Source organism: Colius striatus, chromosome 25 (assembly GCF_028858725.1).
Source record: "Colius striatus isolate bColStr4 chromosome 25, bColStr4.1.hap1, whole genome shotgun sequence".
Classification (NCBI taxonomy): domain Eukaryota; kingdom Metazoa; phylum Chordata; class Aves; order Coliiformes; family Coliidae; genus Colius; species Colius striatus.
In genome coordinates this window covers 2,575,008-2,601,602 of record NC_084783.1, presented here as the reverse complement: position 1 = coordinate 2,601,602, position 26,595 = coordinate 2,575,008, and the positions used below count along the sequence as shown (strand labels likewise).

General features: G+C 50.8%; 1 protein-coding gene across 2 annotated transcripts in view; it reads left to right on the top strand.

Annotated features, from left to right (window-relative positions):
• Nucleotides 1–26,595, top strand: part of SBNO2 (strawberry notch homolog 2) — a 64,407-nt gene that overhangs the window by 33,397 nt on the left and 4,415 nt on the right. For both annotated transcript variants that reach the window (XM_062015071.1, XM_062015072.1), the window contains 24 exons: nucleotides 2,940–3,104; nucleotides 8,285–8,377; nucleotides 8,955–9,051; nucleotides 9,454–9,614; nucleotides 10,706–10,839; nucleotides 11,351–11,441; nucleotides 13,057–13,200; nucleotides 13,674–13,791; nucleotides 14,169–14,274; nucleotides 14,463–14,616; nucleotides 15,554–15,730; nucleotides 16,306–16,403; nucleotides 19,256–19,338; nucleotides 20,338–20,532; nucleotides 21,017–21,183; nucleotides 21,357–21,488; nucleotides 21,756–21,891; nucleotides 22,556–22,668; nucleotides 23,146–23,217; nucleotides 24,295–24,403; nucleotides 24,713–24,787; nucleotides 25,093–25,236; nucleotides 25,882–25,976; nucleotides 26,328–26,420. In XM_062015071.1, the coding sequence (XP_061871055.1) occupies nucleotides 2,940–3,104; nucleotides 8,285–8,377; nucleotides 8,955–9,051; nucleotides 9,454–9,614; nucleotides 10,706–10,839; nucleotides 11,351–11,441; nucleotides 13,057–13,200; nucleotides 13,674–13,791; nucleotides 14,169–14,274; nucleotides 14,463–14,616; nucleotides 15,554–15,730; nucleotides 16,306–16,403; nucleotides 19,256–19,338; nucleotides 20,338–20,532; nucleotides 21,017–21,183; nucleotides 21,357–21,488; nucleotides 21,756–21,891; nucleotides 22,556–22,668; nucleotides 23,146–23,217; nucleotides 24,295–24,403; nucleotides 24,713–24,787; nucleotides 25,093–25,236; nucleotides 25,882–25,976; nucleotides 26,328–26,420 (2,952 nt within the window). The remainder of the gene's footprint in view (nucleotides 1–2,939; nucleotides 3,105–8,284; nucleotides 8,378–8,954; nucleotides 9,052–9,453; nucleotides 9,615–10,705; nucleotides 10,840–11,350; nucleotides 11,442–13,056; nucleotides 13,201–13,673; nucleotides 13,792–14,168; nucleotides 14,275–14,462; nucleotides 14,617–15,553; nucleotides 15,731–16,305; nucleotides 16,404–19,255; nucleotides 19,339–20,337; nucleotides 20,533–21,016; nucleotides 21,184–21,356; nucleotides 21,489–21,755; nucleotides 21,892–22,555; nucleotides 22,669–23,145; nucleotides 23,218–24,294; nucleotides 24,404–24,712; nucleotides 24,788–25,092; nucleotides 25,237–25,881; nucleotides 25,977–26,327; nucleotides 26,421–26,595) is intronic.

Below are 26,595 nucleotides of genomic sequence, written 5' to 3'. Positions count from 1 at the left end.
GTGGGAGGTGGCCAGGCCCGAGGTGCTTTTTTTAGGTTGGCATTCAGGATCTCCCCAGGCGCCTGTGAAGAGCAGCAGCACTGTGTCTGTGTCTGAGGACTGGATGCTTAACCAGCTCTTGTTCAGTGCATAGGGGCAAAGCACTTGTACTGGCATGGATTTTGAGCAGTCCCATCTTGGGAGCTGTTTGTGTCATCACGTTTGTGGTGGGTGTTCAGAGAAGATAAAAGTTGTTGTTTCTAGTGCTGGACTTTGGAAGTAACTTCTTCAAAGTAATTCTTATGAGCTTCTTGATATCAGTCTGTATTATCCTCTGTGGATATCCCAGTGTCTGGACTGTCAGACACCCTAAGTGGAATTTCCAACTGCTTGGGGTCCTGTGGCTGCTGGTGAAGTCCAGTGTATTGTGTGCCAGAGCAGATAGGTGAAGAGCCCATCTACATGTCCCTCTTTCCCTTCTTCCTTAATGGGAATTGCCAGAAGAGTTGCTACAAAATTGATCTAAACTGTTTTAGAACAGATGTAATGTGAAAGAGTAGTATTAATCTTCCTAAGCCCCAGCAAGCTCTGTCAATGCTCTGTGCTTTACCCATGTCCCAGTTGGATCTGAAGAGGTGTAGCACAGGAGTGTAGAGAGTGGTGACAGTCCAGAGGTGGTTGAACTTCAGCAGCGCTTGTTCTTGGGGTCATGAGTCCAGCGGAAGCAGCAGGAGAGTGAGGAGGAAGGACAGCAAGGGGAGGTGATGGCTTATTTTCAGCAGCACGGGGATTTGAAGTAAACAGCAAGAGCACTGGAAGGTTGAGAGATGCTGCAGACACTGGGAGGTGGGAGTTAGTGGAAAGTAATCTCAGTAGCATGAATGATGTTGGCTTGGATCCCATATACATTGTCTGTCCAGGACTCTTAAGTCAGAAGCTTAAGACTGTAGGAGATGGACAGAGGGGTTGCTGCAGGATGCACAAGGCACTTGCTATGGCCAGGAAAGGCCACATTTACCCAAGTGCTTTCCCACTTTATCGAGCATGAAAGAGAATCCCATTTGCAGAGATCACTTAATTCTGAGATGATAAATCTAGGTACCTGTTTCAGTCTCTGAAAAGCTTTGGTTTCTGAGTAATCCTAAAATAGCCACAGAAATATCAGGAGCTGTGCAGGAAACGTTGCTCATCTGCTGCTGGGCAAGACAGCAGCAGTGTCAGCAGGAGGGTGCCCTGCAGAGCAGCACTGCCCTGGCAGCACAACCTAATGAACAGCCCTTTCTCCTTATGCTCTTGAGTCCCCTCAGTTGGCATTTGAAGAATACAGGCTCTACACTTTGTGCCTGTGATCTCTGTTACTACTTGTGAAGCTTTAGTGCTTTGGGCCTCTTGCACAGCTGCCAGTGCCTATGGCTTTGGAGTAGAGACTTGTCTTCTCGGGTGCCAGGCAAGACATACCTGGGGTGAAGGTGAAGGGAACATGGCCCTATGATTTTAAACAGTGCAGACTTGTAACTGTGGATAGCAAAAAGTGGGGAGTCTGACCCAAATCTTGGCCTGAAGCCCTAGGAACAGTGCAAACAGGCTCAGCTCTTTATGGTTTTCTGACAGGCAAGTCTAAGTGACTTTTACAAATCTCTGGCTGCCTTTCTGCCTCGTAGCCTACTGCAATTGGCCCTTAACTGGAAATGGAACAGCGATTTCTCCTGGTTGTAGACACTGTGGCTCTCCTGGCAACACTCATTTGGTTACCTGGCCTAGTGGAGAGCTTGAGCTGCCTGTGTGCTGATAAACCTGGCCTTTGTGGAGAACCACAACACTGATTTGTCTTGGCAGTATTCCATGTGGCATCAAGAAAGACCTGTTGGTCTCTCTGCCTGTTCCCCTGGGGCAGAGACTCTTCTCCAGGAGGACCTGTGTACTGCTTGGAGGTAACATTGCTCTTCAGTAAAGATGAGACAACGTTCTTCAGCTTTGAAAAAGTTTGGAAGCTGTATTTGATGTGGAAAGAGAGCTGAGGTGATGTGATGGAATCAGGGAAGGTGCAGTGGTCTGTGCCACAGCTAAGGATGTAGAGTAAGATGTGCTTTTCAGCTCATGGTTCTTGCTACCTGAAAATTGAAAACCCAGGGAAGGAATTGATGGTAGGGAAGGGATTGAAGGGATTGACTCAAACCGGTATCATCACAAAATAAACAATTGCAAGCTGTCTCAGCACAGGTACCACAAAAAGCAAGGGCAGAGCCTGCTTTTGGTCACAAACACGTTCTCTTCTTGTCCAGACCGAGCTCTGTGCCCTTGGGAAAAGGATTGGTGGATTTGACAAGATTTATGTCAATGCATATCCAGATGACACTAGTGCTTCTTCCCCCTGCTCCTCTCACTCAGCCTTGTTTGTGCAGGGCCTGGCATGAGGAAACTTCTTGTGGGTTTTTTTTTTAGCCTCCAGGTATTGCTGTGTTATAAATTGCAACTGAACAACTGTGTCGTTGTCAGGTGGAGCCACTGTCTGTGGGCTTCTGTGCAGGAATGAAAGACTTGAGTCCTTTGGGTGTTAGGCTGAGGACTTTTCACCCCTCAGCAGTCTATTTAATATAGTACAAAGTTGAGATGGCTGACGTCTTGTTGAATGCTCCTCTTTCCTCCACTGCTCTCTGCATAGAGATGTGCACACTCTGGGTTAGTCCTGAACATGTCATGAACTCTTGTGCCTGGTCAGTGAGGTTTTCTTTCCTACCTTTTCAAGAAGCTGAGGTTTTCCACCCAGCTGCTTAGAGCATGTCCTCATTTACAAGTTAATTTCTAAGCTTTGTGGAGCATGAAGTTAACAAGAGCTGCAAGAAATTAAACCTCCTTGGATGAATAGGTGTGAGAAAGGAGCTCTCTGGTCTTCTCTAAATGTGATCTCTAAATGTGTCTTCTCTCTGCTTCCTCTAAATGTGATCATTTCTCCATTTCAGGATTATTCATACCTCGATGAACTCCCCAACAACAACTCCCTCTTCTCCTCGCCTGCGGACTCCCTCTCTGACATTGCAGATCCCAAGGACTTCTTGTCTGCCGACAGTCTGAACCAAGTGCCAACACTATGGGATGTAAACACCCCGCAGCAGAACCAAATCGAGGTATGGGCTGCTCCTCTTCCATCCTCCCCATCAGACAATAAGTACCTCAGGCTTCACCCTTTGGTGTTTTCACCAAGGAATTAAGAAACCAACCCAGGTCTCTAGAGGGGTGAAGTTGCAGTGTGATGATGTTATTTCACTGTTACCAACTTCACTCGAGGAGGGAAGGGGTGAAGTGATTACACATACTTTAGTGTCCTGGAAGCAGGAGAGAATCTGGACATCCTCAAAGGGATCTGTGCACTCTTTCAAGGTGTGGTGCAGGCACTAGCTCCTCCTCCTGGCAGCTGTGGCAGGTAGGTGCATCAGAAGGAAGATATATCCCTAAAGCATTCAGCAGGTCCAGAGTGGCCCGTGACAGGGTGCTTGGGAGGTGCTGAAGAGATGGACTCCAGGAAAAAAACCAGCACATAGATCATTAACTGGCCCCAGCAGCAGCAGCCATCACCATTTGTTTATTCTCCATGGCAAATATTTCAGTAACAACGAGTAAAAACCAAACTCTGTCTTAGTTTAAGGCTAACCATTTGTGTTTACTTTGTGAGCCCAAACCCCTGCAAGCTTCTCCATCTCTGAGTTTTCCTGGATGTGTGATCTCCTGGCAGTCCTACAGCAACATGTGGTTCTGTGCATTTTTACCAGCCTTCTGCCATCTGTTTTCCCTCATTTGTTGGGACTGATTACTCACTATTGCACAACCTGCTATCAGGCACTATGAGTAGCCACCAGCTTTGGTTGTTGGTGGAAATCACACGGGTCTGCTGGATCTCTGGATCTCTAGGAGTGAATGCCCAGCTCTGCAGGAGGTTTCCTTTGTAGGTCATTGTCCTGTGAAGATTGTAGGGGAAAAACATTCAATGTGAATGCCCCAGAAGGCAATCTGGCATGCCTGTGCTTTAGTCACTGTTGTGTTTTGAGGTTCTGTCATGTTTTTAGAGGCTACATGTTGCAGTTAGTAGTGTATCTGATTATATTTCTGTGATGAACACTGGCTGTTTGTAACAGCTTGCAAATAAGTCTCAGCAGCAGTTCCACTTTGAAATGCTGCTGCTGTGGCTCAGTGACAGGTTGGCATTGTAGGAATGTGGCTTGGCAGCAAGGATCCTGGCCTGGCACTTGGACATTCAAAGCTTCTGTCTGCCTTGGGCCTTCTGTGAGATCTTAGACCATTCATGCAAATCCTCAAATCAGACACCTGAGCTCTTGCTGACATCAGTGGGATCACCTTTATAGCCTTTTGCACTGTCTGTTTGGCCCTCAGTGTGTCTGTAATTGGAGGCAGAGAATTCCACTGCCCTCCCACGCTGCTAGCAGCAGCAGCACGGGCTGCACAGGCAATCCACACGCAATCTGCTAACTTGAGACCAGTTTGAACTTGAAGTTGGAGACAGCAGGAAGAGAGCTGAGCTATTTGAAATAAAGAAATGGCTGCTAAGACATCACAGGCTGGTAAACTGGATGAGAAACAAAAGCTAGAATATAGATAACATCCCCCAAAACAGAGAAGGCGTGTGTGTTAATACTCCTAGTCTTCTGCTATTATTGGAGTGTTTAATGTAGTAGCCTAAATCACTACAAAAATGACTCTGTGGTGTCCTATTTCTAAACACATGAACTCTGGTCGAAATACTTGATGCTTAAAAAAGCTTGTAGTTGTGTATCTGTGGAGTATCCAGCAAAAAAACCCCTCAACTTACTGGGAAAAGCTGTTCTAAATCCAGCATAAAGAATGCAAGTATGAAACAAATGTGGCATGCAAGTGTGAGACAAACTTGTCTAACCATAGCAGAGCAGCAGGGCAGCCTTCTCCTGTCTTGTTGCAGCCTCCTGTCTTGTTGCAGCCTCCTGTCTTGTTGCAGCCTCCTGTCTTGTTGCAGCCTCCTGTCTTCTTGCAGCCTCCTGTCTTCTTGCAGCCTCCTGTCTTGTTGCATGCAGTTCTTCACGTCCTCCCCTCTCCCCTTGTTGTCCTGCAGAGCACTAAGGTTCAGATAAGGCCAATTAACTCCTTGGAATTCCGTTTATAAACGACTTCCTGTTGAAAAGAATCCCTGGCTATTTTCAACCCTTGTCTTATCTGTGTTTTCTGAATACAGAGGTGGCTGGGAGGTTTGGGGGGTTATTTTTGGTTGCTTTTTTGGGTGGCTTTTTTGAGTTTGACAGTTCCTGAGGAGGTGTCAGTGAAGTACATCCTGGTTGGGAGGTTTCAGCTGCAGCGTGGGAGGTGGTGGGCCACTAGGTAAAGGGACTGTCAGATTGACTCATGACTGGCAACTGATTTATTACCTGAGTTTCAAATGTGCTTTCTTGTTGTTGTTGCAAAGGGAATCAAAGGAGTGATCTGTTGCAAAATCTCAAGGCAGTGCTGAAGGAAAGGTTCCTTATTATAACATTCAGTACTAGACCAAGACTTTGCTATGGGCCTGCCCTGTTCTGTGGAGGCTCCTTCTCTGGAGACATTCCAAACCCTCCTGAACGAGTTCCTGTGTGACCTACTCTAGGTGATCCTGCTCTGGCAGGGGGGTTGCACTGGATGAGTTTTGATGTCCCTTCCAGCCCTTGAGGTTGTGTGATTGTGTGGTTATTTCAGGAATGGGCAGGGAGGGAAGAGCCACTACACTGTTAAATATTTGCAGAAGTTAGTAGACAAAACACACTTGCTTGGTTAGTAACCAAGTTGTGAAATACCTTTTAAAAATAGTTGGTGTAATCCTTGGTGTTTTCTCACAACCATCTCACAAGTTTACAGCTTTTGTAAGATTGGGGAAGCAAAGCCCTGTCTCTGAAGCCTGTAGCTAAGCACAGCTACAACTGCTGGTGCTGTTTCTTCTAATCTGTTCACAGCACTTTAAAAATGTGAGCACCTTTCTTCTAGCTCAATACCTAGGGAATGAATTAATGCAGAGGGGAGTTGGCTTGTCAGGTGTGACTGTCATTTTCCATGGAAGTCATGGCAAGATGGAGCAGAATGGAGTAAGAGTGAGTCTCATTGTGCAATTGTCAGTGGCTTTACTCTCCTGCCTGCATCCAGTGTTCTCATCTATGCTCTTTCTCTTCTGTAGCATAGAGGATGGAGAAAATTGAACTGGGAGATGAATAAGAGTAGAGAGAGAAAGGAATTGCACAAGTTCAGTCTGGGGCAAGATGATATATCACCCACTACAGCTCCTGGTCCCACATGGATTGGCCCTCTGCATATTCCCAGCCATGTGGTTAGTTCTTCAGTGCTCCAGACAACCCAGGCTTCTGTCGCTTCCTTTGCAGTACCTGAGGTGAAATGCTGTGTGCCAAAGCCCTGCTGCTCGATTGGGAGAGCAGGGATTTATACTTTGAAGACTGTGTGATGCAAAACCAGACCTGCATTAGCTTTCCACTACTAGAAGCAGGAGAAGCAGGTCTTGCCATTCCAGCAGATCAGGCTCTTTCTCTTGCCTAAGAAGAAGACTCTTAGGCTAAGCTCAGATTTGTAGGTGGAGATGTTTCACCTGCTCTCCAGATTTGTTGGCACTGAAAATAGCTCTTCCTTCCAGCTTCCTTCTGGTAGTTGTGACTCAGGCTTCCAGTAATGGAGGGTGGGTTTTTTTTCTTCTTTCTTCTTCATTTTTTGTTGTTTTTTGATATTTTTTTTACTTAAAAAAGGAAACAATCAGAGTGTTTATTCTTCAGAACTTCCCATCTTTGACTTCTGCTGGTGGAGCATGGATCCCTCTGTAAATCTGGCACTCTTTGCAGGCTATAAACTTGAAGTAGTGTTGCTTCAGGAGTTACTGATTGCTGTGGATGCTGTGAACTGCTGGCTTGACCTTGCTGGCTGTTGGGAAATTCCAGTGTCATTTTGTTTGCAAGGTTGCAGACAAAGCATCTCCTCAATTGTGCCTTCCCAGCTAGGAGTGCCTTGGGAGCTCTCCTAGCTGGCTGGGGTGCAGTGGACTGGATGGTCCAAAGCCATCATCACTAAACCTGACACAGCAACTGGCCCCTGGAGACACCCAGATATCCTGTGTGGCAGCAGGACCCCCACAGCACTGGCTTTGGAGGGGGAAGTATCTCAGTGCAGACTGAGCTCCTGAGTCTTGTGCTGCTCTCTATCAAGGTCCTCCCCAGTGGCCCAGGTCTCTGTGAGCCTGAGGAGCAGCTGGAAGTGTCTCAGTCAAAGGCTGGCTGTCCTTAGCCTCAGGACAGCTGTTAATTGGTGCAGAGCCATGGCTTGTGTTCTGCTGCAGTCAGGTAATTCCTCTGAGCAGTGGCTTTTGATGTTAAAAAACAAAATTGCAAAATGGTGAAGTAAATGCTTGCCTGAAGGGCAGTTTGGAAGGAGGTGTAAAGGGTCAGTGTTCTGTTTTAATGCTCAGTCCTTTTGGTTGCAATTGTGTTCAGTCTTTCCCCTTCCCCCTGTGTGGATCCCCTCAGCTCTACTCCAGTCCCCTGTTTCGATCCCCAAGGTGATGCTGTTTCTCTTCCACCAGCAAATCCAACCCAGAGCTCTCAGTTGGACTCATCAGTTTCAAATAAACCATGTGATCCCTCAATATGAGTCTCCTCAACTCCTTTTAACCTGCCTTGTTGAGAGTGGCATAGCAGTTTTGTGGCTCTTTGAAGCAGGTGGGGAAACTGTGACTAATGTAAGGCTCCAGTGCAGGTCAGGTCCAGCATCCTCACAATGAACTTGGGTCAGGTCTTGACAGGGACATCTGGCTTGTAAGAGTCCTTTGAAAATGGCAACATTTGCACAGATAATGTGTTAGTGCTAATGAGAGGTGTATGAAAGGTGAGTTTATGCCTCAGATCTCATGTTTCATGGCAAATGTGGCATCATTTCAGGATGAGCTTTCTTAAAGCTGCAGCTTTTTATTACAGCTATGTCAGGAAGACTTGTGTCCTGCAGGTGGAGAACATACATCCCTGCAGGCTTTGTCACAAATGGGCACACTCAGGAATGTCTTTACCTTGGTCAGTTATTCCCTGTGTGCATGTTGATAAAGACATGTGTGGCATTTGCAAGATTTATTACTGCCCAGGGCTTTTCATTCACAGACAAAGTGTTCAAGTGCACTGACAACATCAGGTTGTAAGATCTGAGCACAGAGCACCAGTATCTTTACTGTTATTGTGTTTCCATGCTTGTTGTGGTTGGTGGGCTGAGGTTTAAGACTGCCTTCTGACCTTCACCCTCTCTCTTCCAGCTCTTCTCACCCAGCAGATCCTTCCCTGGCTTAAACACTTTGACTGACCCTGTTCCTGCTGTTCCCAACACCTCGCTCCTCGTAAACTACCAGGTGAGAGTGATGGTGGGCTTCAGCAGGGTCAGACACCAGGCTCTTACCTTGGTTACACTGCAGCAGGGAGGGGAATAGTTCTGACCATTTTCCCTTCAGAGGGGAAGAGGCAAGAAAATCAGACAGAATAAAGTCACTGCCCTTTCCCAGAAGTGTCTTGTGTGTCCCTTGGTGGTGTGTCACCACGTTAAAGGATGATCTGAGCTTTCATGGCTTTGCTTTCTGCTGCTGAATACCATGCTGGGTTTTAAGCTGGTCTGAGTCCTTTACTCAGGGCTAGGTTAGAACACAGCTGGGCAGAATTCAGACGAGCCACAGCCCTTCTGAAAAGTGATGTAAACATCTGCCCCTAATTTGGTGTGGACTAGGTGCTGAAAGTAGCTCTTCAAGTACTTGCTGGGCCCCCTGGGTGAGCTCATGCAGATGGGTTTTGTCCTGTTGCTGTAGGCTGTGAGCTGAATTGTAATTGAAAGGTTGTGAATTTGCCTAGGGCTGGTTTAAATGGTACTTCCTGAGACTGTGCAGTGTGTCCATAGTTGAATGAGAACATAAACATTTGGTCAATGCTGTGTTTCAGTCTCAGGCTCCTGCAGAGGAGGAGGATGAAGGTGAGGAGGAAGAAACAGAAGAGTTGGGGCAAACAGAGACCTATGCAGAATATATACCTTCAAAATGTGAGTGCCTTGCCATTGCATGGGGATGGGAAGTTCAGATAAGTCCATTGTGGACCAACACAATTAACTGCTTCCTTATTTTCCTGTAAGCAGAACATGGTGTGTGCTGTGGCACAGCCCAAGCTTGTGACTTTCTGGATGAAGTTCCCTAGTGTCCTGGTCCTTTCTCAGTGCTATGTTAATTTAACAGAACACTTTTCTGTTGTTTGCTTTCTGGAGGGGGGTCACTTGGTTTTGGCAGCCTAAAATTTCAGTGGAACAGAAGAGGAAAGAACAGGGATCAGGCTTGTATCTTCTGCTCCTGAGCAGAGGGCTACAGACTATTAATATGAGGTCTTCAGTCTTTTTTGAGGTGCCTCATAGCAGTGAAGAACTGAATCTATTTTCTCTGCTGTCATTTAGCCAAGATTGGGAAGCACCATCCTGACCTTGTGGTTGAAACAAGCACTCTGTCCAGTGTTCCCCCACCTGACATCACCTACAGCCTTTCCCTGCCACGCTCTGTTGCTGACAAAGGGTCACTCTCTGCACTACAGCTGGAAGCAATCATTTATGCCTGCCAGGTATGACTCAACTCTGCCCACCTTGCACTTCCAACCAGCTGAACATGAGCCAGCAGTGTGCCCAGGTGGCCAGGAAGGCAAATTACATTCTGGGTTGTATCAGCACTAGTGTGGCAGCAGGAGCAGGGCAGGGATTGTCCCCTGTGCTGGGCCCTGGGGAGGCTGCAGCTCCGGGGCTGTGCTCAGTGCTGGGCCCCTCACTCACTGCCACAGGGACACTGAGGGGCTGCAGCGTGGCCAGAGCCGGGCACAGAGCTGGGGAAGGGGCTGGAGCACAAGGGGCTGGAGAGGGGCTGAGGGAATGGGGGTGTTGAGGCTGGAGAAGAGGAGGCAGAGGGGAGACAGGAGCACTCTCTGACACTCCCTGACAGGAGGCTGCAGGGAGCTGGGGGTCAGGCTCTGCTCCCCAGTAACAAGTGACAAGACAAGAGGAAATCAGCTCAAGTTGCCCTGGAGGAGGCTGAGGCTGGAGCTGAAGCAGAACTGTTTCCCTGAGAGGGGTGTCAGCCCCTGTGCCAGGCTGCCCAGGGAGCTGGGGCAGTGCCCAGCCCTGGAGGGATCCCAAAGCCCTGGAGCTGAGGTGCTGAGGGACAGGGGTCAGTGCTGGGCTGGGCAGGGTGACGAGAGGGCTGGAACTCAGCAGCTTCAAAGGCTTTGCCAGCCAAAAGGACTGTGTGATTCTATGTCTTATACTGGAAGGAAGCTGCCTGTTGTATGTACAGACATTCCAATGTGTACTATAACAACCTGTAGTGACAAAGCTTGGGAAGCTTTGGCATATGGCATTTAAAATACCTTCTGAAAGGATTATTTGAAGCTGGGGGCTTCTGTGCTGCCTGTTTCCCAAACAGGCAAGAACTCTTAACTTTTGTTGCAGAGGGAAGTGCTTTGCAGGGACCTTTTCCATGAACTGCCATTTGTGAGCTTGGCCATGACACTTGAACGTTCCTGCCATCATTTATCTGAGCAGGAAATGCTCTTGCATCAACGGGATATGTGAGAGGGTTAAGTGTTGCTGTTATAAACTCACATCAAAGCTGTTGGCAAAGGCACATGTGTTTTAACTCCCAGTTCTGTTCTTGGTTTTGCAGCAACATGAAGTTTTATTACCCAACGGGCAGCGAGCTGGGTTCCTCATTGGGGACGGTGCTGGAGTTGGAAAGGGCAGGACAGTTGCAGGCATCATCTTTGAAAATTATCTGAAAGGCAGGAAAAAAGCTCTGTGGTAAGTTGTTGAGGTTATTTTAAATCCCCTCTTTTCCCGTAAGACCTTGGAGTGAGTTTGGAGCTGGGAGTAAGGAATTCCTTAGTGCTGATGTTGGCTTTAGAGTTGACTCACGCTGTGGCCTTGGGTAAGCAGTTTCCACCTCTTTGTGCCTGGTTGCTGCCTGTGAAATGGGAATAGTTCCCCTGCAGCAGTGATGGAGAATGAGTCACTATGAAATAGCAGATGATGTACTCCTTGGAGTACAATTGTCAAGCTTTTCCCTGCTCTCTTTGAAGTCAGCAGAAGGATATTCATGGACTCTGCTGGTCAGGCCCCTGGGGTGTGGGGTTTCACTGCAGGATACACACAGCTTGACATAAGTGGCAGACTGGAGTCTGCTGTAGGATGTTGCACTGAGGTGTGTGGGCAGTTTTGCACACCTACTGTTGCTTTAGTCAAAGCTATTAATCACTGTGCATGTCCCAACTGTCTCCTTAGCAGATAACCAGACCCACGTTGCACTTTGCAGGTTCAGCGTTTCCAATGATCTTAAATATGATGCTGAGAGAGACCTGAAGGACATAGAAGCCTCCCACATTCCTGTGCATGCTCTGAATAAGGTAGGGAAAGAAGTTGTAACAGTGTTGGGGAAAATCAGCCTCCAGTAGCAGTTAGATTGATCCTCCTTAGCGTGTAAAGCAGCAGTCGCTTCTGCCTCCGTGTGGCTGGTGACACAGGCGGTAGCAGACAGCAAGCTGCTTGCTGTTCCCTTCTCTCAGTGTGCTCTTCCCACTCTGGGCTCCTGCTATTTTTATACACTCTGCAGAGCTGCACTGCCAGCAGAGCTGTTTCCTGCAGGGAGTGAGAAGTGTCTTCAAGCAAGTGCAAAGTACATCAGGACCAGAACCATTCCTGAAGAATCCCTGAGTGCTGGGGGTGGGAAGGGTTCTGTAGAGCTGCTCCAGCCCCAGCCCCTGCTCCAGCAGCTTCCCCTGGCTCAGGGGCACAGGAACGTGTCCAGGTGGGGTTGGAAACCTCCTGAGAAGGAGCCTCCACACCCTCCCTGGGCAGCCTGGGCCAGGGCTCCCTCACCTCAGCACCAAAGGACTTGCTCCTCCTGTGCCAGGGGCACTGCCTGTGTGCCAGCCTGTGCCTGTTACCCCTTGTCCTGCCACTGGCCACCACACAACACACACTGGCCCCATCCTCCTGACACCCACCCTTTAGGGACTGATCAGCATTGAGAAGGGCCTCCTGAGCTCAGGCTTCTCTTCTCCAGTTGAACAGCCCCAGGTCTCAGCCTTTCCTCCTCACACACATGTTCCATCCCCTCAGCATCTTGGTGTCCCTGCACTGGCCTCTCTCCAGCAGTTCCCTGTCTCTCTGCAATTTGGAAGCCCAGAACTGGCCACAGGACTCCTGCAAAGGGGACAGTTCCTGCTAGATGGGGCTGAGCTCTGCTGTCCTGGGCTAACATTTCCCAGTGCTGGTTTCACAGAACCACTTTTCAGAGCACATCTAACTGCCCTGGTGGGTGGCTGTGCTTTAGTCTCTTGGCAAGTGCCACGCTGCTGGCCAGTTCACTGCAGCACTCTCCTCTGGTTTCTAATGGTATTGAACAACCAGCTCTTACAAAGTCAATAGAAACCACATGTGCTCAACACCTCTGAATGCACTCCATTAAGAGACTGAAAGGGATGTTTGTTTTCAGACTAAATAGACTTTAAATGGAACTTTCTTGAGATTGGGACCACGGGGTTTCTTTTCCCCTACCTTTTATCTTGTTACAGGTAGACCCATGACAGTGAGACAGGCAACAATCTCACCTGAACAAAGAGCAAATTGCTTTCTGGCATTAATTACAGCAGATGGGAGGGTTCAAAACCTTTAATCATTCTAAACTGCTTGGTTAAAAAAAAAAAGGAATGACTTCACTTGGCCAGAAAATGAGAGTCCTAGTGTGATGTGCACACTGCACTGCCTGCATCCAGATGTGCTGACACACTGGCTAGTGGAACTCAGCCAGGCATTTTGAGCCTCTGTCATCACCATGTCTCAACAAATAGAAGTGCTAAAGGCATCAGCTACTAACAGCTTTTTGTCTCTTCTGCTCTCAGATTGGGTTTTGTCCTGGGAGGCAGGAGCACGTGTCCTGCACAGTCCCAAAGGAGGGGAGTGACGTACTGGGGATGAGCATCATGAGTGTGTGTGCTCTTGTTCTTCCTCTGTCTGCAGATTAGATATGGTGACACAGCTACCTCAGAAGGAGTCCTCTTTGCTACTTATTCTGCTCTGATTGGTGAGAGCCAGGCGGGTGGACAGCACAGGACACGTTTGAAACAGATTTTGGACTGGTGCAGGGAAAACTTTGATGGAGTTGTATCCTTTAAAAAAACCCACAACAAACAAACTAACCCAAGAACCAGAGAGAGAGAGAAGGATTGCATGCTCATGGTTGTGCTTCACCAAGGAACAAAGAGTTTGGGGCCATCTGAAGGTAGACATTTAAATGCTGTAAGCACATGCATCCCCCAGCTCCTCTCCTCCTCCACAGGCTGCAGAGTTAATGGGAGGAGGAGAAGATTGCAGCTGGGGTTAAGCTTTGCAGCATTCTTCTCCCTCAGCATTGTGAGACAAGACACACCTTGGAGGTGAAGGGCAAGGGAAGTGACTTCAGGAACACAGGACTAGGCAAACCCAACAGATTTCATGCAATGTGGGGAACGAGTCAGTCCTGTTGATATTGGGACTGGCTGTTCAGTTGATTGAAGGAGGCTGGGTTGTAGTTTCTATCTGCTCCAATCCTCAGGATAAAAATAGATCCTTTCTCCTTAACTGACATTTCCCTCCAGATTGTGTTTGATGAATGCCACAAAGCCAAAAATGCTAGTTCTACTAAAATGGGTAAAGCAGTGCTGGACCTTCAGAACAAGCTGCCTCGAGCAAGGGTTGTTTATGCCAGTGCCACAGGTAAGCTGCTCTCAGCCGTGTGTGAGCACCAGAACACTGCTGTGAGCTGAAGGATAACCCTTAAGATTTGAGTCCATACACTGAGAGAACACGGTCATGCAGTGCTAGAAGGCAGACTGGAGTGCTAAGGTCTGCCCCAAGCCTCATCACTGCCATTATTTGTAGGTTTTTTAGCAAATCAGACAAATTTCTCTCCAGTTTCACTTGCTCCTGGCCAGCTCCTCAGCTGTAGGGTGATGCCCACTGAGTGTGTGGAGGGCAATGCTTGGGAAGGTCTTTGGGTCTCCTAAGGAAGAATTGCAAATGACCTTTCTCTTAAGAGTCCAAACCATCCCCAGCTGCTGTGGTTTTGCTGACAGTGAATTCTGTTCAAACAGGTGCCTCTGAGCCAAAAAACATGATTTACATGAGCCGCCTGGGGATCTGGGGGGAGGGCACCCCTTTCAGAGCCTTTGATGAGTTCCTGCATGCAATTGAAAAGAGGTAAGTCCTGTCCAGCATCCCTTTACACCTTGGCTTACATTTTGTGGCAGCCCTTGTTTGGCAAATGAGTGCCTGGGGGCAGTGTGAGGGCGGCTTGAGCCCAGGAGAGGTGATGATTCTGAAGAGACCCTCACCCAGTGCCGCTCTGTAGCAGAGGAAGGGGTTCCACAGCTCTCTTCTCCTCCCAGGGGAGTCGGTGCAATGGAGATCGTGGCAATGGATATGAAGGTCAGTGGAATGTACATTGCCAGGCAGCTCAGTTTCTCTGGAGTGACCTTCAGGATCGAGGAAATCCCTCTGGATCAGAAGGACAAGACTGTGTACGACAAGGCAGCGAAGCTGGTGAGCTGCTCCGGCTGCAGTGGGGGGACTGGTGTCTTGTCATGCTTTGGGCACAGCCACTTGTTATGTGGGAGGGTTAAACGTGGCTCTCACCACAAACCTGGTTTGTTCATGAGAAAGCACAGCCCTGACCTTACACTTTTTTGTTTCTATTTTAAAGTTGTGTGTTTGCAAAGCAGAGCTTGCAGTGTCATGGTAATGCAGAGGGAGAGAATGACAAAACTGTTCATTCAGCCTAACAGTGACAGAAATACTGATGTTAAATCAGATTATCAACCCCAGACTGTTTGAATAACCTCTCACACTGCAGTAATGGAAATGAATCACAGGATTCTTTTGGTTGGCAAAGCCCCTGAAACTGCTGCAGTCCCAGCCCTCCCCTCACCCTGCCCAGCCCACCACTAACCCGTGGCCCTCAGCACCTCAGCTTCATGATCTCTCCAGGGCTGGGCACTCCCTCAGCTCCCTGGGCAGCCTGGCACAGGGGCTGACAGCCCTCTCAGGGAAACAGTTCTGCCTCAGCTCCAACCTCAACCTCCCCTGGGGCAACTTGAGCCCATTTCCCCTTGTCCTATCACTTGCTACTTGGGAGAAGAGACTGACCTCCACCTCCTTCCTGTCAGGGAGTGTCAGAGAGTGCTGCTGTCTCCCCTCAGCCTCCTCTTCTCCAGCCTCAACACCCCCATTCCCTCAGCCCCTCCCCAGCACCCTTGTGCTCCAGCCCCTTCCCCAGCTCTGTGCCCGGCTCTGGCCACGCTGCAGCCCCTCAGTGTCCCTGTGGCAGTGAGTGAGGGGCCCAGCACTGAGCACAGCCCCGGAGCTGCAGCCTCCCCAGGGCCCAGCACAGGGGCACAGACACTGCCCTGCTCCTGCTGCCACACTATGAAAACAAAGAAACCAAAGTCCTTAACTTGACCTTTGCTGGTATTGTCTGCAGTGGGCAGAGGCTTTGATGGTGTTCCAGAAGGCAGCCGACTGGATCGGCTTGGAGTCTCGCAAGTCGCTGTGGGGTCAGTTCTGGTCGGCTCACCAGCGCTTCTTCAAGTACCTGTGCATTGCTGCTAAAGTCCAGAGACTGGTCCAGCTTGCCAAGGAGGAGCTGGAGAAGGATAAGGTGTGTTACCAGAGCCTCAGGCTTATGTTATAGGGTGTTTTTTAATAGTCTGTAACCAAAGGGAGTCATTTCTTGTTCATCTTGACTTGAAAACAGTATAAAAGCCCTTTAAAGTTGAATTTCTCTCCAGATGAAGCAGAATGAAGTGCAGTGTTAACATGGCTTTGTCTTCTGAGGCATTACCCACTGTTTGTTTGTGGTAGGTGTGGGCAAACTGATCTGAAGGGGTATTATGGGCCATGTTCAACCCAGAAGAGGTACCAGAGGCTTCACTTGGAGCACAGCTCTGTCCTTTCATCCATCTTGGATGCAACTTGGAAATCTTGGGCAGAAACCACCTAGCAAAATTAGTTGGTTTCTGCAGGCACAGTCACTGTCTCTGTGGTGGGAGCAGAGGTTCCCACCTCTGCTTTGGTTGAGAGATGCTTGTTCATCAGGAGCCCCACCATAGACCCAGCACGTATTTGGGGCTGGGTCTAAAGGAAAAGTGCCTGGGACTGTGAAATAATATCTCATATGAATCTGTTTGCCCCTCCCTCACCCTTTGCTGTGCCATCCCTTGTGTTTCCCTGCAGTGTATTGTCATTGGGCTGCAGTCCACCGGCGAGGCTCGCACCAGAGAAGTCCTGGACGAGAACGACGGGCGTCTCAATTGTTTTGTCTCTGCTGCAGAGTGAGTTAAAAATCCCTGGTTTTCTTCTTGGGAGGGGATGCATGGGAGACTGGAGGTGGGCTATGAAAAGCCCTGCCCTGGGGTCACTGCTCACTTGTAGTTCTTGAGCTGCAGTTTTGTGATGCCTGCTCTGTATTCAGACTGTAAATGGAGAGGAGCCTGAGCTGGATTCCTGTGGCAGTGTTTCTTCAGTGTGGCTTTATGAACTAGATCCTGGATTTTGAGGTCTCCTGAGGTCCAAACTTGCACAAACAGCCTGATCTGACTCTCCACACATGTAAAAGAATTGGCAGGTGTAGGGGAGCCAGAAGAGTGAGCTCAGGTGTAGTTTGTGTAGGTCTGACTTGAAAACAGGACTGATGACACTGAAGAAATGAGGAAGAGAATCTCAGAGGCTGGGGTGGTAATGTGAGGTGGCCTTGTGGGAGCAGTGAGAGGATGAAGTGGTCCAAGGAGTTTAGATTCATGTGGCAGGATCAGTGTCCTGGATGTGTTGCCTTCATTTCTAGCTAAAAGGAGAGTTGGTGGTGCCTGAAGTGAAGCCAGCAGCAGGACTCATGCCACCCTTTGAGCAGGGAATGAGCCTTATGCCCCTCCTCATTCCTGCAGCTTTCAGAACACCAGCCTGTATATACCAGGCTGTTCCTCCACAACAGGTGACAAAAACCTGGGACATTGGGTTGAGTTGCATTTCCTCTGTTCTGCAGGTGGCCAGGGCTGTTAGCTGTTTTCTGTTTGAAGTGAGAAATGCAGGTGAAAACCCTGAGAGGTGTCAGAGACAGTATGTGTCCACTTTAGGATCTTTCCTCCCATGTTGGTGCGGGGTTTGTGTTGGTCTGTGTCACTCTGCTGTCTCCAGCCCATTCCTGAAAAACCAATAGCAGATTGGTGACAGTAAGACAAGTTTAACAACTGCTTAGATTGATTTGGTCTCTTGGATTGGTTTTCATTGGTCACAGAACTCAGAGACACTCTGTCTAGAGGACTGTATTGTCCCTTTGAGCTGTGCTGGGCTCTCGAAGGAGGGTCTGTTAGTGGCACGCACACTGCTCGACTCTGTCCCCAGTTGGAGAGGGAAGAGCTCTTTGTTCAGCAGCACTGGCCACACAACCAAGTGTCTTCTGGCATCTGCTGAGCCTCCAAATGTGATGTCCTGATTTTATAGCACTTCAGGGGATTTCTTGAGGGGAATGTGCTGGGAAGAAGCAGTTGTTTTAAAGATGCCGAGAAATGGGGTTAAAAATAAATGGATTGTTGAGGGATCAAATACCAACCCAACCCTTTGTTTGCAGGGAAGACAGAGTGCAAGTGTTGGGAAAAGGAGCAGGGTTTCTTGGCAGGGAGGCTCCAGACCCAAGAGTGAGTCTTTGTGTTTTGAGCCCAGGGTCACCCCAGCACACGGCATGGTCTGGAGTGTGTCCAGAGCCGGGCAATGAAGCTGAAAGGTCTGGAGAACCAGTGTGGTGAGGAGCAGCTGAGGCACCTGGGGGTGTTCAACCTGGAGAAGAGAAGGCTGAGGGCAGACAGGAGCACTCTCTGACACTCCCTGACAGGAGGCTGCAGGGAGCTGGGGGTCAGTCCCTGCTCCCCAGTAACAAGAGACAGGACAAGAGGAAATGGCATCAAGTTGCCCCAGGGGAGGTTGAGGTTGGAGCTGAGGCAGAACTGTTTCCCTGAGAGGGGTGTGAGCCCCTGTGCCAGGCTGCCCAGGGAGCTGAGAGAGTGCCCAGCCCTGGAGGGATCCCAAAGCCCTGGAGCTGAGGTGCTGAGGGCCAGGAGTTAGTGGTGGGCTGGGCAGGGTGAGGGGAGGGCTGGGACTGCAGCAGCTCAAAGGGCTTTGCCAACTGAAACGATTGTGTGTTCTATGAAAGGGCTCTGCCTGGTGTCTGTAATCACAGTCATGTAACAGCCAGCACAGGGCTCAGCCCCTGCAGGGAGTGAGGCTGTCTCTGTCCCCCTCAACCCCTCATGCCAAGGGTCTTAGAGCACCCTCCCTAGTTCCCAAGCCCTCCTTTTTCTCCCTCAGATGAGTTGCCATTGCCATGTCCATACCTCTCAGCTGTCGCTTTCCATGTTGTGGGTTTTTCCCAACCAGAGCTGGTTCAGCACTGCCCTCCCACTGTGCTGCAGGTTCATCCCCACCCAGCACCATCAGCATTTACACATTTGCTCTTTTATTTGCAGAACAGCCCACAGGAACATTTGTTTTCCACCTCTTCTGATGTTTTGTTTTCCATTCACATTCCCATGTTCTGTCACTTCACTTTGTGTTGTGAGTGAGCCCGTGGCCAGTTCATCAGAGGCCGTGGCAGAGCACAGCCTGACAGTGGTCTCTGCTGTCAGAGCATGGACAGGGGACACTGGGACTTACTGGATTTTTCCCTAGTGATGTAACAGCTTCCCAGTAGTGTTTCCCATTTAAAACTCCCCCTTTGTTGCTATGTAAAGACCTTGCAACTTTGGCATTCCCACGTGGTAGCGCAGAGCCCGGGGGCTGCTCTGGCTCCCTGGCAGGGCCCCACTCCCTCTGCCTGCAGGGAGGCCACACAGAGCATTTTTCCTGACATTCCAGTGCTTTGCCTTCCCTCAGCACCCTCCTTTCCCAGCTGAGGATCTGCTGGCACAGCCCACGCTCCCTTGGCAGAACCCTTTGGTTGAACCCGGCTGGGAGTTGCTGCTGTTGTGCAGAGCCAGGCCGTGCCAGTGGCTGGCTGAGCAGGTGCTGGTAGCTGTGGTGCAGGATTTAGCCCTCTTTCATGAAATGTGGTGCTATCTCATACACATTGCTACGTGATAACCAGCAGATGTTCCTATTCCTGGTAGCTAGAATAAATTTTGCATCTTACTTTCAGAGGCGTCTTTCTATCACTAATTCAGAAGCACTTTCCTTCAACCAAAAGAAAGAGAGAAAAAGGAACTGGCATTAAAAGAAAACGTAAGAGCACACTCCACTGCCCAGCATCTGACCTCCTGCCTTGCTGCTTCACCCCAGCCACTCAGCTTTTTCTTTGCCTTTTTCCCTTTTCCCTACTTCATACTTTTTGCTGCTCTGCCCTGGTTTCAGTTTGCCCTCCCGCACATCTCCCATCACTCTCTGTCCCCTGGAGGACAGCAGCTCTAGGCCATTCACCCTTTCCTCCCTCTAACCCACTTCCCTGTCACAGCCTAGGCCCTTGCCTCCACCACTTGCCCAGTAGCTTTGTCCCTTTCCCTCAGCTGCTTCCTTGCCTAGACTGGTGGGCAGATTGCACAAGAGTCCTGGCTGCATGTCTGAAGGCCTCTCGCAGCAAGGGGGGGGTTTCTCCACTGCCTCTTACTTATAGCATGGCAGGTGTCCTGGGGGCAAAAAAACACACTTCCCTGCTGAATTATTGGCTGCAGCTGCAGGTAAGAAGAGTTTTGGGATTTCTCCTCCAGTGGGATATGGGAAAGGGGTAAGAGGGGACAGCAGCACTGGCAGATTGTGGAGGTCGTCCTGACAGGCTGCCGTTGCAGAGCAGCCTGTGCAAGCTGGTTTGTGAATCCTCTCGTGCAGCAGGGGCATGTCTTATTGGGCTTGGAAGTAAACAACATCCTGAAACACTGGCACCTTCCCATGTGCTGCACATTCCTCTGGAGACAGTCACCTGCAGGCTCCTTCCCCGCAGCGCTCAGCACTGCTTAGAGCCGGCTCTGTGTTCGTCCTGACGTGTGCAACTAGCTTCAGCCCTGATAAAGATTGCCTTGTTCTTCCTTTCTCTCTCTTCCTCTCTCTCCCTCCCTTCCTAACTGCCCTCCACTCCACCCAAGAGGCTCTTGTCTTTCCAAGATCAGCCTTTCATTTGGGGCAGTCTCAGCTGTTCTGTGATTTCTCCTCTTCCTTTCTGAGCCGGCACCTGCTGTTCTGCGCCGAGGCCGGAGGCTCTGCCTTGACGCTGCCCTTTCTCCCTTGCAGGGAAGCCCAGGGGCCGCTTTCACAAGGCTCTGAAGGGCTGTGACCCCATGGGTATCATCAAGATCAGTGATGACAGCAGCACTGACTCTGACATGGGGCTGGACAGCGACTTCAACTCCTCCCCGGAGTCCGCGTTTGAGACGGACGACGTCATCTTCGTCGACACCTACAACGGCTTCGCAGCCGAGGACAGGAGTAAGCAGAGCAGCAGCTTGGGGGCAGCTCCTTCCTCACTGGGGGGAACTGGGAGCCAGATGCATTTTGCTCTCTAAAGCATGAGACAACCCCCACCCCAGTGCCCAGCCAGCACGGGCAGTGACAGATCTGTTGTGACTCTTTTTGGGGAGGGAGTCTCTGGCTTAGGGGATTGCAGGGTCAGTGTGAGGAGACTCTCTTGGTTGTCCTCTTAGAATGGTGAAGCTCCTTCTCTGCTGGGGGCAGCTTTACCATTTTGGTTAGATTTTATCCCGTGATGGTCAAAATTAGACTTGTGAGACTGATTCACATCTACCTGCTGTGATGAGTGAGCAGAAGGAATTTGTCCTGCCTGCCCCTTCCCCCACCAAAACAAAGGGGAGCACAGAGGCAATTCACTGGTGTCTTTTCCTGCCCCCAGAAGCCTTTTGGAACAACTGTTTTTCCCCTCTCTGAGTGGCAACCTTTGCATTGTACATTGCAGGCAATTTTCCCATGCTGCCTTCCCAGAAGGAGATGCATGGCCTAGAACACGTGGAAAAGATGAAGCAGGACCTCCTAGCAAAAGTAAAAGCACTGGGCAAAGAGCTACCTCTCAATACCTTGGATGAGCTGATCAAGAGCTTTGGGGGCCCAGAGCACGTGGCTGAGGTACAGATCACAGTCAAGTGTGTACTTTGGTGACAGTGGGAGACAGCAAAAGGATGGATGGAAAAGACTTTCCCTTGCAATCTGAAAAAGCTGTTGAGATTTGACTTGCTGCACTGTTGCAAGTGTGTCCCCTCTGCTACCAGCTTGTGTGTCTCCTGTGTGTGTGTGTGCAGATGACGGGGAGGAAGGGCCGAGTGGTTTGCAGACCCGATGGCTCCGTCGTGTTCGAGTCTCGTGCGGAACAAGGGCTCTCCATAGACCACGTCAACCTGAAGGAGAAGGAGCGTTTCATGAAAGGGGAAAAGGTCAGTCAGGTCTGAGCTAAAGAAACCTCCAAACATCTGCACTGAGAGGGGAAGGAAAGGGAGAGAATGCCTCTTGACATGCTTGTGCCTTGCCAGCCTCGGGCCAACAAGGCTTTCTGTGTCTCTGTGTGACCTGCTGGAAGGTGACATGGAGCCCCAGGTCCCTTCATGAGCTGAGCAGTTGTGCTTCAAGCTATTTGTTGAAGCAGTTTTGCAGACATCCAGCAATCTCACTCCCCTTTCTCACTTGTTTTCTGCCTCCCTTAGCTTGTAGCAATAATCTCTGAGGCCTCCAGCTCGGGTATCTCTCTCCAAGCTGACAGACGAGTGAAAAACCAGAAGCGTCGTGTCCACATGACACTGGAGTTGCCCTGGAGTGCAGACAGGGCCATCCAGCAGTTTGGTGAGTCTTGGTCACTGTCCCCTGACCCTGAGTGTGGCTCAGAGCATGAAGCCTAAGGCAGCCCTGGCAAGGGAAGGTGTGTGTGGCTGCCTCAGCCAGGCTTGTGCTGCTGTATTTGGCTTTCTGAGATAACAGCACCTTGCAGCACCTTACTCCTGTGTTTTGCCAAGGATGGAAATGAGAGACACGAAGCAGTTGTGACTGATTTATCTCGAGGGGAAGGTTTGTGTTGACTTCAGGAGTGATTTGCAGTGTGGGAAGGGAAAACTCTCCCATACATGTTAGTATTGTGTCTTCATGAAACATGCTGGGGGTGACTGGATGTTTTAGTCCCACCCTGGGGATGCTCTGTAGGGTGAAGAGGGACATGAGCACAGAAGAAATGTCCATCCTAGCTCCTAGTGGGGATTTCCTGCTTGACCCCAGAGGGTCAGGGCTAGTAACTCTGCCAAGGTCTCAGCAGCACCAGGGTGATGAACATGACTATGCCACTGTCCTTTTCCCCTCTGCCACCATCCTTTTCCCCCAGAGGGAGATCTCCTGTGCAAACCAACTGTGACATGGAAAGCTGTTTGGGCTCTGTCACCTCTTGCTCAGCTTCTCTTCCTGTACCACACAGGCTGTACCAACCTCTCCTTTCACCTCTGTTCTCCTGGCCCTGCAGGTCGAACGCACCGATCGAACCAGGTTTCTGCTCCAGAGTATGTTTTCCTCATCTCTGAGCTGGCAGGGGAGAGGAGGTTTGCATCCATTGTGGCAAAACGTCTGGAGAGCCTAGTAAGTGCCCTGCAGCAGGGAGATGAACGTGTCCATTCCAGTTCTCTCTGAAGAGCTGCTGTTTTGGTGTTCCCACTGGCATGGCCAGTGTAACTAGCACAGGGGATTGCATCACCCCTGACTGAAGGCGTCACACTCAGGAGCTTTTAGGATCATGGGGTTTGGGAAATACATAACCAAGACATCAGGAGGGATTTCAGGGAAGCAGAACCCAATTCCAGATGCTGGAATCCCCCCACTGTTCCAGGAGCACACACCCATCTGTTTCTGGAAAGTTGATGGAGTCATTTGCCTGTTTCACTTTCCTTCTGATAAATCCCCAAATACTTGCACAAAGTCTCGACATTCCAGAGGAACTCTGCCTCCCCACAGCATGTTGGTATCCTGACCTCTTCTGAGAGGTGGCTTTGGCCATCCTTCTCTAGTGGTTTTGCAACAGCTATAAGTGAAAACTTATTGTCTGCTCTGTCTTCACAGGGTGCCTTAACTCACGGGGACCGCCGGGCCACCGAGTCCAGAGACCTCAGCAAGTACAACTTTGAGAATAAGGTAACTTGGAGCTGTTGTCAGGGTAACTCAGGCAAGGAGATGAGCTCAGTGGAGTGGGACCAGGGAGTGCTGGTGGGCAGCAAACCAAACATGAGCCACAGTGTGCCCTCATGGGCAAGAGCCAATGGCAGCCTGGGGGGCACAAGAGTGTGGGCAGCAGGGTGAGGGAGGTTCTGCTGCCCCTCTGCTCTGCCCTGGGGAGGCCTCAGCTGGAGTTCTGTGGCCAGTTCTAGGCTCCCCCATTGCAGAGAGACAGGGAAGTGCTGGAGAGAGGCCAGTGCAGGGACAGCAAGATGCTGAGGGGATGGAACATGTGTGTGAGGAGGAAAGGCTGCGGGGCCTGGGGCTGTTCAGCCTGGGGAAGAGAAGCCTGAGCTCAGGGGGATCTCAGCAGTGCTGATCAATCCCTGCAGGGTGGGTGTCAGGAGGATGGGGCCAGTGTGTGTTGTGTGGTGGCCAGTGGCAGGACAAGGGGTAACAGGCACAGGCTGGCACACAGGCAGTGCCCCTGGCACAGGAGGAGCAAGTCCTTTGGTGCTGAGGTGAGGGAGCCCTGGCCCAGGCTGCCCAGGGAGGGTGTGGAGGCTCCTTCTCAGGAGGTTTCCAACCCCAGCTGGACACGTTCCTGTGCCCCTGAGCCAGAGGAACCTGCTATAGCAGGGGCTGAGGCTGGAGCAGCTCTGCAGGGCCCTTCCAGCCCCCACCATTCAGGGATTCTGTGAAGTATTTAGCAAGTGCCTTCAGTGGGAGCCAGAGCCAGGAAGATCATTGCTGGCATCTACAGGCAGGGTTTGGCCTTGCAGTGCCAGGGCCCTCTCCCTGCCTCTAGCCCCATGCAGAATGGTATGATGATCAGTGCTGGGCACCTGGGGATTGTGCTGCCACAGGGGAGCTGGTGATGGGGGGCAGACATGGAGATTAGGGATGGATGAGGCCCCTGGCACACAGCTTCCCTCTTGGCACAGCTCCTGTGTCAGTGGCCTTCCTGGAGGCCGTGGCTTTCTCTGCAGTGCCAGCAGAAGTGGTGAGACACCCATGTGGGTTCATCCTGTGCCTGACTCTTGTCTCTTTTCACAGTATGGGGCAAAAGCATTAGACAGAGTCCTCTCCACGATCCTCAACCACACAGAGAACAGAGTTCCTGTACCCAAGAGCTATGAGAGAAGGGAGGCTGCATTTTTCCATGGTAAGAACAGGACTGGCTCTGGGGTTTCTGCTGCATCTTGCTGGCTGGGTCAGTCTCAGGTTTGGGATGCCCAAAGGACTGAGCAGCAGGCTGAGGCAGACCAGGGAGGAATCACTGGCCTAATGGCTCACTAGTGAGCAGGGTGATTGGCCACCCAGGTGTGTGTTACCCTGCCAGGAACGGGGCAAAATGGGTCTGGGACAGGCCTAGGTGTGAAACAGTGGGCACAGCTGGAGGGGAAGCAGCCCTGCAGGAAAGCTGTGGGGAGGCTTAGCCCTAAAGTGCACAAGCTGTCTTCTGCTGTTCCAGAAATGAAGGAAGGTCTCATCTCTGTGGGGATCTGCTGCAATCAGATAAAGAGTGGCACAGTCTCAGTGGAGAAAGGTATGTGTCAAACTTGTCCTGCCCAGCACAAGGGAGAAAGGAAAGAGGTGGGGGTGTCACAGCCATCTGCACCAGCACACAGCCTCAAGGGGTTTGCTGTGCAGCAGAGCAGGATGTTTGCTTTGAGGGGAGGGTCCTGTGGGGATAAACCCACACTGAAGGTCATGGTTCCCTGCAGCAGCCTGGAGGAACAGCCAGTGGGCTGCTCTCTTGGGCCTTGAGGCTGTGCTGCCGTCAGGAAGGGGGTGGGGTGGTTTGTCAGGTGGGTTCTGTGCCACCTTCCCTGACCTGCTGTGCTCTTGCAGACTGTTCCATCACCAAGTTCCTGAACCGAATCCTGGGGCTGGAGGTGGACAAGCAGAACATGCTCTTCCAGTATTTTTCTGACACCTTTGACTATCTGATTGAAAAGGACAAGAAGGAGGGCAAATATGACATGGGCATCCTAGGTATGGATGCACCTCTCCCTGCTGCAGCCCTGAGGTTCCCTGTTCCTCCTTGTGCTGACTGATGGCCCAAAGCCACCTCAGACACTGCAGTGTCCCCACACAGATCTTGAGACTCTTGTAGAGAGTTATCTTCCCTCGAAGGAGGTTCTGCTGCCCCTCTCCTCTGCCCTGGGGAGGCCTCAGCTGGAGTCCTGTGGCCACTTCTGGGCTCTCCAGCTCCAGAGAGACAGGGAACTGCTGGAGAGAGGCCAGTGCAGGGACAGCAAGATGCTGAGGGGTTGGAACATGTGTGTGAGGAGGAAAGGCTGCAGCCCTGGGGCTGTTCAGCCTGGGGAAGAGAAACCTGAGCTCAGGGGGCCCTTCTCAATGCTGATCAGTCCCTACAGGATGTCAGGAGGATGGGGCCAGTGTTTGTTGTGTGGTGGCCAGTGGCAGGACAAGGGGTAACAGGCACAGGCTGGCACACAGGCAGTGCCCCTGGCACAGGAGGAGCAAGTCCTTTGGTGCTGAGGTGAGGGAGCCCTGGCCCAGGCTGCCCAGGGAGAGTGTGGAGGCTCCTTCTCAGGAGGTTTCCAACCCCACCTGGACACGTTCCTGTGCTACAGGAGGATGGATCTCAGAACAGCTTTTTTTGTCCTTCTACAGACTTAGCCCCAGGAGTGGATGAGATCTATGAGGAGAGCAAGGAGGTCTTCCTGACCCCTGGGCACCCACAGGATGGGCAGGTCGTGTTTTATAAGGTAGGCAGCCTGCACAGCTGTGTCTGCAGTCCAGTCCTCTCCAGTGCTTCCCAGTCTGGGGCTGTGGGCTGCTGGGTCCTGCCCTCTGCCCCATGGCTTTGTGTCATGTTTGAGTCACATCTGCCTTGGTCATGAGCAGGTGACCGATGCTGGGAGTAACAAAGAGGAAGCAAGGAGAGGCACCAGGGGCTCAGTCTGCCATGCCTGGGAGGGCAGCCTGGCAGTGCCTGTTTCTAGGCTGCAGCAGCAGCACCAAGTTTATGTTGAGGGTGGAATTTGTGAGACAGACACCCATGTGCTTGTCCTTCCCCCTGATGATGTTACAGAATCCCTCTGTTTGTCCCTCTTTAGATTAGTGTTGACAGAGGCTTAAAGTGGGAGGAAGCCTATGAGAAGTCACTCAAACTGACAGGATCCTTTGATGGGTTTTACCTCTCCTACAAGGTAAGTCTCTGGCTTCTGCCAGGGTGGCACCTCAGCTTGGAGGGCGACTCTGATGGGAGAGGGTTTGCCATGGCTGTCTCTGACCTGCTGTGGGCTGGGAGATACCTGCAAGAACCCCCATCCTGCAAGGAAAGGAGTTATTTTAGAGAAAACAGGGGCTTGGGGAGAGAGGCTG